General features: G+C 30.3%; 1 protein-coding gene across 1 annotated transcript in view; it reads left to right on the plus strand.

The window, feature by feature from the left end:
• Window positions 1-316: 316 nt before the first annotated feature.
• The window catches only part of LOC142326231 (palmitoyltransferase ZDHHC3-A-like), a 30,018-nt gene continuing 16,980 nt past the window's right edge, over window positions 317-13,354 (plus strand). The window contains exons 1-2 of the mRNA XM_075368532.1: window positions 317-623; window positions 9,110-9,249. Of these exons, the coding sequence (XP_075224647.1) occupies window positions 505-623; window positions 9,110-9,249 (259 nt within the window). The 5' untranslated portion in view covers window positions 317-504. The remainder of the gene's footprint in view (window positions 624-9,109; window positions 9,250-13,354) is intronic.

The raw sequence follows: 13,354 nt of genomic DNA on the forward strand, positions 1-13,354 counted from the left end.
ATTTCTTCCCGGTTGATCAGCATCTGTACCAAAACCAAATTCCAAAATATAAAATGCCAGTTAGATGAATTTTTACCAACGTGAATCAATGCTACAGTTTGAAAACGATTTTATGTAGGGTTATAATTGTATGATGCTATTAATGTAATTCTTAAATCAATTTCAAAAAGAAAATATCAATTCCTAAACAGAATAAATTTGATCTAGGTTTCACTGATTAAATCGATAAAGAATCTATCGAAATAAATTAGGGATTTTATGATTTTTTTTTCATGAAATGCAAATGCATTCTATTGAAAGAGAAATTATTCCGGGATCACATTATATTTTATATTGGTTGGTAACTGTTGTCTACTTCTATGGCTTGAACATTTGATAAGATGATCAGCTGATGTACTGCTGGAGACGGATATATTTACAGCAGCTTGGTGCTACTGACAAGATGGTTATTGTTCTAGTGTGTAATTTTATGTAACTGTTTAATTAAGTTTTTGTAACATTAAAATGTCCATGTTTGTTAAAGATCCTTGTGGTTTTATTTGTATAACCTTAACGTACGTTGCTGTGTTTTATGCAGATTACGTTGTAATTCGTTGGGTGATAATGCAAACTATGCAAGACAGGTATGTTTATTATTGATTTGATTTATCTTTTTTGTTATTTATTGAATAAAAATAAAATGTATAATTTAAAAATTTCCTGCTACGAAGTTTAAAAATGCTATTTTTTTCTTGAAGATCATCATTCTGTTCGTTGAATTTGTCGATTTTTGTTGTAACATTATTACAAATATATATAATAACTTCTAATCTTAAGGTTGAAGGATTGTTAGATTCTGAATGCTAAATGTTAGTAATTATTACAAAGTACAAATTTATTTTGTGCCTTTAGATTGTTAGGCACAGCTGTCATTTTGTTTTATAGTGTTACTCATTTTTGTAGTATTATTTGTTTATTTTATGAATTGTTTATAGAACTGAGTATCATTAATGGAGTAAACTTTTATACTGATTTACAAAAATTTTCATTTTTTTCTGTTTTTAAATGATTTGTAGTATTTCAGAACCATAGTAGTTTCATTATTTTAATGCTATGCAAATGTTTGTATCACACATTAATCGTTTTTTAATATGGAACATCCATATAAACATTGCATAAAGGGAGATTAGTTGTATCAGTTCTGTTTGTGCCTAGCAACTGACAATTTATTAGAAAATTTCTGAATTTTGATTACCACCCTCAGTGGAATTGCACATTTCTTACAAGATTTTTTTGCTGTAGAAGTAATATACAGACCCATGTTCAGAAACAATCCTTCAAAACTATGCTATAACAACTAGGCGTTTTCAAAGTTTCAAGCAGACCTACTTTTCTAGCTATTTGATTAACTATCCCTTCTCTTTACATAAGAAAATATAAAACACATTGAACATATATTTATGTACAAGAGAAAATTGATATGAATAAGGATATATAGATGTATGAAGAGATACTTGAAAGGATTCATATTCCTGGCAGAATCAGTGTAAGTTATCATTGATGTAAGTTACCTGCTGCATAACTACAAAACTCATTTTGGGTTCTTGTGCATTAACTGGCATGCATATATTTTATATATAGCTATTATATGCGTATATGAAGATATTTTTTTTACATATATTATTACACATTATTTTTGTTCTGTATGCTTTTATCAAAATTACTTTATTTCTTGTTATCTGCTTGTTATCGCAATAATTTTATTCATTTATTTAGTTTATTTAGCTGTCATGTTTTCGTCATTCAGTTAACTTTCATTGTAACAATAAGTAACAGTAGTAATACCAAATACTGAAGAGGAAGTGGTACAGTTGCCACAGGAATATGGAGTAGTGACTTACATTCCCAAAAATGCAGACAGGTTCATGACATGAAATTATATTCCAGTGATGGTGTGAAGTGTAAATGTAACAAAAGAACTTGTAATGAAACTAAGTGATTTCATGTTTGAAATTGGCTGTAGGGTTCTAGGCTTCCAATAGTTACTTTTATATGATTCACTTATTGTTGGTGCAAGAAACTGACTTCTGCGACCAACAGTTGAACATAAGTCAACGCACTGCGATCGAGTGGAATATTAATGTATGGAAAATATGAGCTTTTACTGTGCATAAGTTTCCTGACGGGCAAAATAGGTGATAATGGTGCAGTCATGGAGGTTGATGAAAGTCTGTTTACGTGACACAAAAATAATGCAGACAGGGTTTTTCCACAATAGTGGGTTTTTGGGGAATTTGCAAAGAACTAAACCAAAAGTTCATTGTCAAGTTCCTGATCGTTCTGCAAAAACACTGCTGGTAATTATTAAAAAAAAAAAATGTTGAACTGGGATCGATTGTTGTATCAGACTGTTGTTGTGGTGATCAGTGTGATGAACTGGAGACAGTTGGTACACAATTCTATAAGTTAACCATCATTACAATTTCATCGACTCTGAGATGGAATCATTTTTTAAAGAAAAAAAATGTGGTGATCAGTTAAGAGGAGAATAAAAAACACGGGATACTGCTCTACACCACTTGGAATTCTACTTAGCTGAATTCATATTTCTTCAAAATTTCCAAAAAATGCATTTTTTGGAGAAATACTGAAAGAAATATCTCTTTTCCAGCCCCCACATGAATGATACAACATGAAATTATTACTGTATTTTATAATTTTTTTTTTTTAAATTACTTTTAAGAGTAGCATTAGATAAATAAAAAATAGATTAATAATAAGAAAATTATGTAAAATTACATTCATATCGGTTATTGCATAAGTACACTCATTTTTTTAAAGGCTGGCAACTGCCATGAAATTTTTTTCTGATATAAAATTTAAAAAAGCACTAATAAAATTACTTATAGAGGAAGTTATTGTATAATGAATTTCATGCAGATTGCCTATGGTAAACATGAATGCATAAATTAATTTACTTCAGCCATTCTTTTGATTTCAATTTGTTGTTTTAAAAATTATACATTATTATTAATCTTTCTGATCTCTGGGTTGTGTATTTAACTCTTATTGTTTTGTATGACTTGCTCATCCTTGTTATGTATGACAGAAATATACTTGAATTGAACTGATTCCTAATCTTATTTAGCTAAGCATATGCTTCTCTATGAAGAAGTAGTAAACTTGCTAACAGTGGACTGCCCTGATATGTAGTTACTTTATTTAGAATATAATTGTCAAATGTACTTAAAAATTACATAATCTGTTAAAATTAATTATTTCGTCTGTGCTATGGATTCATGTAAATTTTTTATTTATATTATATGCAGTAAAACATACAATACATATTAATTTTTAATTTGCTGCTGCTACACTTTGAGTATGGCTGGAAAAATGAACTCACCTTAATTATACTTAATTCTTGAGCAGTAATGTAAACACAAGTTGCAAAACATTAAGCATAAATAAATTTGTATTTGGCATTTTTTTTATGATTCTTCTTTTAATTGCAGAAATTGATTAAAATGAAGCAAGGCTGCAGAGTTAATATGTAAATGAGATGCGGTTTAAAAGTAAGGGATGATCACTAACAAAATAAGAGCAATTTAAAAAATGAAAAATTTATAATGGTTTCGAATACTTATACTTTTTCAATTTCGTTCCAAACACTTTTGATATCGTGAAACAAGCTTCTTCAAACCTACTGCATAAAATTCCGCAGGTTGGAAGTGTAGCCACTTTTGCACCAATTTTCAACTCTTCACTTTCCCTGAATCATTGAGACACAAACCAGTTTTTGAAGGGTAGGAAGAGATGGTAGTCACGGGGCGCAAGATCAAGACTGTAAGGGGATGATAAAAAATCTTGCATCTTTTTGGATTGTTTATGTTGTACATGTTGCTGTGTATGGACATGTGTTATCATAGAGAAGAACCGTTCCTAATCTCAACATTCCCCATAGTACGTTTTGAATGGCACAATTTAGAAAGTGTTTCCAATAGTCTTGTGATGTAATGGATGTTCCAGGTTCCATGAAACCAACCCACCGGGTTGGTCTAGTGGTTAACGCGTCTTCCCAAATCAGCTGATTTGGAAAGTCGAGAGTTACAGCGTTCAAGTCCTCGTAAAGCCAGTTATTTTTACACGGATTTGAATACTAGATCGTGGATACCGGTGTTCTTTGGTGGTTGGGTTTCAATTAACCACACATCTCAGGAATGGTTGAACTGAGAATGTACAAGACTACACTTCATTTACACACATACATGTCATCCTCATTCATCCTCTGAAGAATTATCTAAACGGTAGTTACCGGAGGCTAAACAGGAAAAGAAAGAAAGAAAAGGTTCCATGAAACCAATCAAAAGCACACCCTATTTGTTCGAGGGTACAGTCGCTATGATTTTTCTTTGACATTGTTTGAGTTTTTTTGGTTTAGGTGAACCGGAATGACGCCACTGCTTGGATTGTTTTTTCTCATCATTGATGTACTAATCCTAGTTTTGTCACCAGTGATGATAAGGGAAAAGAATTCCTCCATCATGGTTAAAGTGTACAAGATAAGCACATGCAAATCTTCATTCCGTGATCTTTGTAAGCACTTGTATACATTTTCATCTCCCTTCGTGCGCACAGTTTTCGATAGCCTAGTGTCAGTCACGATTCTCAACAATGTTGTCTTTGAATTTTTTGGAAATCCTAGTGAAAGATTGCTAATTGTAAAGCGACAATTTTCTCTCATTTTTGCAGACACATATTCAATGAGATCATCAGTCCAAACATTAAGTCTTGCCTTTTCTCCGAACTTCATGAACATTTGAATCTTAAACTCACAACACAATTGCCTCTCTTTTCCTTCATCATTGTAGTAGACTGATATGTTTCACACAGTTAACAGTGAATTTCAGCAGCATTATGTCCTCTTGTTTTTAAAAATCTAATCATTGATCGAATTTCGCAACTGGTGGGATTTGTTATTACCACACTTATTTTAATACACTGTCTCACACAGGCAAACAACAATGAACTAACAGAATTGTGGCAGTTACATGCCCAACAGACCACTTAAAAGTACTAGGCATGCACGAATCAATCATTGTTGCTATTTGCTATTTATAACTCATTGGCCCTTAATTTTGAACTGTGCTTGTTCACAGTTATCAAAAATATTAAATTTTTTAAAGAATCAGTCGGTCAGTAGTGGAAATTTCCTTTCCGTAGAGTAATTTTTTTTTATGGAAGGTACGCATGTTTGTCAATTATTTGTAACTGGAAAAAAATCAATGAAAATGCATTTTATCAAGTTATATTGATATATATTAAAATAATATATGTTTTTTATAATACAAATTTTTACTAAAATGTTGTTCATATATTTTCACTTCTTTTTGGAATAAAAAGACATAACTCTGTATAAATAATACACATTTAAAATGTAAACATTTTGGGTATATAAACATTTCATTTTACATATCATTAAGCATTTTTATATTGAACAATACCCTTTCATATTATAACAACACAAACTCAATAAACATGGGGAAAAAACAGTTCTGTTCTTTGCATAGAAATGGAGTAGGTCTGTATGAAGTAATTAGAACATTATTGGAAGATAGCTGCACTGTGTCAGAAGTGTAATACAATCTTGGAATAATTCTAAAAGTCTCAAATAGATAATATTGCATACTTGCAAACAAATTGCAAGTGCAAGGTACATAAATATTGTTCACAGAAAGGTTTTGAAATAAATTTAGCTAAGCTTACTACTAAGCAAATAATTATTACAAAAAAATCTATGCAGTAGTATTTAAATCAGACATTTGATTTCAATTGGAACTTTTCTTCAAACAAACTTTTCAAAGCCAATTAGCAGTGAAAAAGGAGCTTATAAAATTTACATATGGGCAAAATTAGACAAAAAAAAAGTTTTAATGAACAAATATAGTAAAGATTGAATTATTTCATTACATATTTATAGGGTTTTCTAATCCTTTATAAGACAGATACTATTAACAACACCATTACCAATAATCCTCTGGAGAAGATTTTGAAAATTAATTCTGAAGAGCATTTCTATTTTTATTTTTTTAACAAAGAAATAGTTTTTGTGTGCCATTTTGATTTACTTTTGAGGATTTTTGATTGATTGGTGCATGAAACATCTTAAGATAGAAATTTTATGAGCAATATTTTATGTCCACTACTATCCTACTTTTAATTGTTCCCTGTGTTGTAATTGAATGAAATTATATAAAAAGTCATCGTACTCTTTCCAATTTTTCTCTTACAAAGTTGAAAGTATGTGCACATTTTTGTCCTTCATTAACTTCTGTAGGATTTTAAGCATTCTTTTTTTTACAGAAAATATGTTGTAATGAAACTTTTAATGTATACTTGAAAAAAAAATACTGTTTGCTTGACGATTAAATTGTTACTCGTAATTGTTTGTTCTGTTGATTACTTAGAATTATGTAGAAAATGTTTTTTGCTCGTTTAATTGGAATTTTTAAAAGAAATGATTATATAGTTAATTTAAGTTGTTTTTGTGGTCTTTATACTTAACTTAAGATAGTATAATGATGAACAGTTCATGAAAGAATTTTACTAGGGAAACACTCTGTGAACTGTTGGAATTAAAACTGTAATAGCCTTCACTGAATAACTGTCTACTTATTAGACTATCTGTGATATGTTCTTTATTTCAGTAGTAGTGTGTCCAAAAATATTACTTGAGATAGAATGAATACTTAGGTTTATTGTTATTAACGATATTTTGTAATTTCATTGTTGAAACTATAGACGTAAACTTTGTAGATAATTTAAATGTGTTATATCAAATTTAATGTTTTTTCACACCCATATCATTGTAAAATTGGTATTTTTTTTAACGTAACATGCAATGTATAAGTTTCAAAATGAAGTTATTAGGATATAACAATATATTTGTCAGTTTGTCCTAAACTAATGCCATCCCAAAGTAAAAAGCCACTGCTTCATTAAGCTTGAGCTATAACTTCAGCTTCTTTAATGGAAAATGCCATTCACCATGCTGCAAATCTTCAGAAGCAGTTTAATAAATTTAGATACATGTAGTTAAGTGAGTACAGTCTAAAAATTCATCCAAAAAATGTACAGTTTTTTTACAAAGGGGGGATAATATGTTCACTGAATTTGTAGTTAACTTTTCAACCAAAACAAGTTAACCAAAATATAGCAATGATTTTTTTTATTTGTACAAAGTAAAGGAAGTATTGTGATCGTGAAAAATTTAGGTTTGCAGATTTCAATGGAAATATCTATTTTGGCCATCCCCAAATCCATTTTGACTAGTTCCGGCATTACATTTGTATATATCTCGCATAACTCAAAAGTGATTAGCTGTAGGATGTTGAAATTTTGGATTTAGGACTGTTGTAACATCTAGTTTTGCACCTCCCCTTTTGATTGAAACCGACTGGACTAAAAGTGTCCAAAAAAGCCCAAAATCCAAAACATTTGGACTTTTTCTTAACTGCAGTAATAAGCCCTCATTGATAGCTTTTCAATGATATATAATAAGTGGTACTTATTTTCATTGGTTCTAGAGTTGTAGCCAAATAAAATTTTAATTGATGAAATATTTGGATTTTACAAGGGAAAAGCACGTTGTTTCGAATTCGACTTAATTTCCTTTTTCTTTAACCCTTTTTTTTTAATTTAAATATATTGATTTATTAATTAACCTCCGATTATAAAAAAAATTTTATGATAAATAAAATAATTCAATAACAATAAAAAAAATATGAAAAATATGAGACGTTATTAGTGAAATAAGATTTTATGTACTTTTCATTTTAAAAAATTTGTATATGAAATATACATATAGGCGTATAATAAATATAGTGTGTATATAGGCATATAAGGAAGTCATGTAGTGTCGACATCAGATTTTTTTATTATGCATTTAATACATCTTGCATATCTTTTAACATTTCCCCGGAATTTATTTTTAAAACTTTTATGTCTATACTTAAATATAGCATTTCATATAATGATTTCATGTAATTAAAGTAAGATGCTGATGAATATTAGCAGAGTTATAAAAAATTAAATTTGATAGAAACTACACAGTTGAATTGTGCTTATTTATCTTATTAGCTGTATGTTTGTAGAAGTTAAAAAGTGAAATACCTATATATAATCTTTTTTTTCTTTCAAATATTATATTTACTACTGTATCAAATGAATTAATTTAAAGCGATTATATATTATAACCACCAGATACAGATGTTGATAATAACTAAATGATAATATAAAACGCCAAAATACCACTCATTATGTTACCATCTTATGATATAAGAGGATTTAATTTATTGACACAAGTGTATACTTTCTAATGAAATGAATCTTAAATCTTATTTTTAATTTTAATTATGTGTAATTTGTATATTTGACTGCTTAGGATGGAGTAACACTCCGAAACCACTTCAGTTAAATAAGTATTCTTACCTTTTTATTTTGACTGTGTCTTGTGGTTATAATATATAATTGTTTTAAATTATAAATATAATTTAAAATATACTTTATATATATAAAATATATAGGTGGGAAGGTGGGTGGGTGGATGGTGATCTGATCACCAGATTGGTTTCAGTTTAAATACATAAGATAAGTAAGCATTTATTTGATTTGTTACTTTTTTTAGCACATCTCTGAGTTTTATAAATTTAAAAAAAATTATAACTTCCATAAATATATGCATTTAAATTTGTAAAGCATACATGATTAAAATATACTGTGTTTAAAAATATTTGCAAGACAATACATTTGAATATTGTGAGTGTAACAAAAGGACACATTCATGTGTAGGGTGAATTGAAAGGATTATCTAATTTTTCTCTAAATTATGTATAAAAAAAAAAAATAAGTTATAATTAAGATAAAATAATTTTTTCGGTTATTATTTGGATTGAGAGAATTAAGTTATAGTTCAGTTTTATAAAATCGATGGTAAAAACTCTTCAAACTAATGTTTAACATTTCTGTGTGTCTCATATTTTACATGATTATTTTCCCATAATATATACCTCAAAACGCAATATTTCTGGGTATAGTAAGTGCAAATAATTCTGTAGAATTGTTTTTGTTTCAGTTTGTGGGCTCCTTTTCATGTTGTAATGTTTAACTCTGTTATATTTCTCTTGTCATTTTCTCACCTGCGTGCTATGTGTTCTGATCCGGGAGCAGTGCCACTACCACAAAATAGAATGGACTTTTCAGATATTCACTCAGGTATGAATGTAAGACAACCCTTTTTAATTTTTAAACATTTTAACTTTGAATATTTAATGTTTAAAAACATTTATTACTATATATAAGGACATTGAAAAAATTCTTGGAATTTTTTTTTTTGGGAAAGATTAATTCACCATATAAGCTTCGAAGCTTGTGCATGAGAATGAATTGGAAATTTTTTAGTGTATGGAAAATGCCATGTTTGACTTTGATTCGAATTCAGGACCTATGGCTGAGACACTACCACTCTCAGGACCTATGGCCAAAAGGCCGAGACGTTACCATTCCACCATGGAGATCGGCATTCAATTTAACAAAGATTTCCTCGTTCAGTTTAAGTAACAGTCTTAATAACGAAATTTTTGTTTTTTATTTGGCAGCACTCACAACATGATATATTTGTTGTATGCATGTTTCTTGTTTTGCATGTAACAATGTTAAAGCTTTTTTTTCCATATTATATATTCAAGCAAGAAAAATATGTGTTAATGTTGAAGACATCTTTGCAGAAAAGTAGAAAATAAATGTAGTGTTTATATGCAAGTAATAAAGTTTGTTCATAGTTTTCAGTTTTGGTTTTATTTCAAAACAGACCTTACATTAAAAACATAACTCATGTATACACACACGTGTGCACGCACACATGCCTGCACATAAGATGTGTACTTAACATAAAGAATTCCACGTAATCAGTTGTTTTAATCTTATTTCCTCAGATGTTTTTTAAGACCTAGTTGCCAGAAGAAAATTAATATTTAGATTAATTGGAAAATAAAAAAAATTGCAGAAAAATTTAAAAAGAAAAAATTTACATAAAAATAGATGACCATTTCAGTTGTTAAATAGCAAGCGTGAGATGCTGAGAAGTTAGTATGTATTAAAAAAAAACAAAAAAAAAACATTAAATTACAATTAAGATATAATATTAATTAACCATGAACAAAATGAGCATTTCTACTTGTGTTTACAGACTAAAAATAAATACAACTGCTGACCAAAAAGTTAAGTAATATTGTTTTAGGCAGTCCCAGTTGAAAACATAGCTTAAAGCCCCTGAGGCAGACTGTCCCATATATTGCCTAAATAAATAAATATCCGTTTAAAGCAAGGTATAGGATGTGCCTTAACTAATCAAACAGATATCCCCTTCCATGAACTAAGTTTGAAGAAGAGGAAAGCTGTTTACAGATTTAGCAATGTGATTAAAAAATTGCTCAAGAAGATTTTTAACAAATTTAAAATTATTATAAAAAGCTACTAGATATTAGGTGGTAGGTTAACAATGTAGTTTCTGCATCATTATTATAAATTGTCATAATTCCTGTTTATGTACATTTTTACAGATATTAGAAACTCTTGTTTTTATCAAATTAATTGTGACCAATTTCCAGGGAATGTTAGGATTTCCTTAATTTTCTATATTTATAATAGCCTAATGCTTCTATTTTGATAATAAAACTCAGTTAATTTTGAAGCAACAGAAAAGAAATAAATGTGTAGGAGGATAATTTCTGTAAAACTTATAAGTTGTTTTTGTTACAAATTTGTCTTAGATCCATGTAATTTGCCAATAAATTGTGTTAGTTGCCAAAAAGATTATGTAAGAAATATTCTTTAACGTGGGATAAAAAATGTTAAAACTGAAGAATCGTAATTGTATTACTTCTTATCAACGGAGATAAATAAAAAACTAAATAGCAAGACATTTTGTGAGCTTTAATGAAGAAGGTCTTGTAACTTCTTTTTTTTTCCAAATTCATTAGCTTTCATGTTAAAATTAAAAACATAACCTTACTTCTCTTCTAACCTATAGATTATATTCTCCAGAATCTTAGTAAATGATTAAAACTAAAAACTAATCATGTCAAACAAAAATTATATTTTTATATATATTTTTTTTATCTAATTTTGCTATACTAAATAACAAATTTAATAAAATAAATTAGTTTATCATTATCTACTTACATTGCATGTAAAGTTAGATAACTTATATATTGTATGATTTTACAAATATACAAATTATCCACAATCAGATGGAAATGTCCAAATTTGATAACCAGTCCAGAGCACTGTGAGTCACTTGATGTAGAATTCCCAGATTACCGTCAAACACTTGTAGTGGGCACTCCGTAACAATATGTTCTATTGTCTACTCTTCCTCTCCACAGTTGCAGTCAGCAGATGGGCAGAAACATCACCTCTTCAAGAGTTCACCTTGACCCAGTGTGGTTCAACCTCAACCAGGTTTGGCACGATAGTTGGAATCCCTCATCCTTCTTTGTTTGATTTTGAACCAGGTGAGCATTCTTGGGTGGGCGTTCATTCCACCAATGTCACCAGTTGGAGGCCACATCAATGAATTGATACTTTCTAAATCAGCTCAGGGTGGTTTGCATGACCTCAGCCAAGCTGTTGGTATCGTACAAGGAAAGTTCTTATGAGAAGTACTCCTTGTGAGCAAGTCTACCTTAGCTACCTTCATCATCAGATCTTGCAGAGCAGTATTAGCCAGGACCACTGAATGGGAGTAGATCTAACAGTACCAGTGATAATCCTCATGGCTTCATTGAGCTACACATCAATCTTTGTTGTGTGGGTGCTGTTTTCTCACACGGGTGCAATATTCACCAGCTGAATACACAAGAGCGAGTGCCACACTGTCTAGAGTATTGGTGTCTGCACCCCAACTGCTTCTGGTAATCTTGCAAAGTAGATTCACTCTTGAGCCAAGTTTCTTAGATAACCTGATGCACTGATGTTTGAATGTCAAGGACCAATCCACAATAATTCCCAAATATATCTGATTGTAATTATGGGGCATTTTGATTCCATCAAAAGTCATATGTAGCTTCCTTAGGGCTTCTTTATTATTTAGATGGAATGCAGTAGCATTCCATCTAAATAAATTAAATAATCTAAATAATTATTATTATCTAATAATAATTATTATTATTATTATAATCTAGTAATTATTATTATTAATTATTATTATAGATAATAAAGTCTCAGTCTTATTTGGATTAGACTGAAGTCTCCATTTATGGAAGTAATCACTCAATTTCATCAGTTCACCTGTCAGCATGGTCCCACAGTGCATAAGATTCTTACCTTGGAAGACCAGTGCTAGATCGTCCACATACTGGATTTTCATTGAGTCCATGTCTGGCATATCATGGATATACAAATTAAACAGAATGGGATCCAGAACTGATCTCTGAGGTAGGCCATTTTTCAGAGTTCTCCATCTACTAGCCATTCAAGGACACCTTAAAGTGTCTGTCAGAAACCATGTTACTCGCTAGGAATGCCAGCCTTTGACATGGAATGACCTCAATAAACTTTGACATCAATCCCTCCCTCCACACAGTATCATAAGCTGCTGTAAGATCCACAAAAACTGCAGCCGTTTTGAGACTTTGCTGAAATCCAGCCTCCATTAGAGTTGTCAATGTTAAGACCTGGTCACAGCAGCTCCAATGCTTCCTAAAGCCACCTTGCTCAACAGGTATAATTTGAACAGTGGCCTCTTGAATGCAATTTAGAATAAGCCTTTTTAGTAGTTCATAGGTCATGCTGAGTAGTGATACTGGTCGGTAGTGAGAAGCATCAGTTCCTTCTTTGCCTGGTTTCTGGATGGCAATTACCTTAGCCTGTTTCAAAAGCTTTGGCAATTTTCCAGTTCTAAAAATCTCATTGAAGAATTCAATGAGCCACAATCTAGTTTTAGGTCAATGGCGTAGGAAACTCTATATATACACCATCAAAGCCAACAGCTTAATTTATCTTCAGCATATTCAAGGCTATATCAAGCTCCTCAATACAGAAGTCACATGAGTAGTCTGGATGTGGTTTCAGATGGGATCTCTTTATGTACTATCCTTTTTCCATGGTTTGAATGTATGCATCTTGTCTATTTTAGTTTTCAAAATCTTCATTAATCTGGATGCAACATCATTGGCATTCACATGTATGAATGTACTTGACAATCTTAGATATGTACCATGCCTTCTGACTAGAATGCGTAAAGTTGAGTATTGCCATTGTTTTATGCCATTTTTCTCTCCTGTTATTGAGAGCTCTCAAGAGGTCATCAGCTGTTGTA

The sequence above is a fragment of the Lycorma delicatula genome, chromosome 6 (genome assembly GCF_047948215.1).
Source record: "Lycorma delicatula isolate Av1 chromosome 6, ASM4794821v1, whole genome shotgun sequence".
In the NCBI taxonomy this organism is placed as follows: Eukaryota; Metazoa; Arthropoda; class Insecta; order Hemiptera; family Fulgoridae; genus Lycorma; species Lycorma delicatula.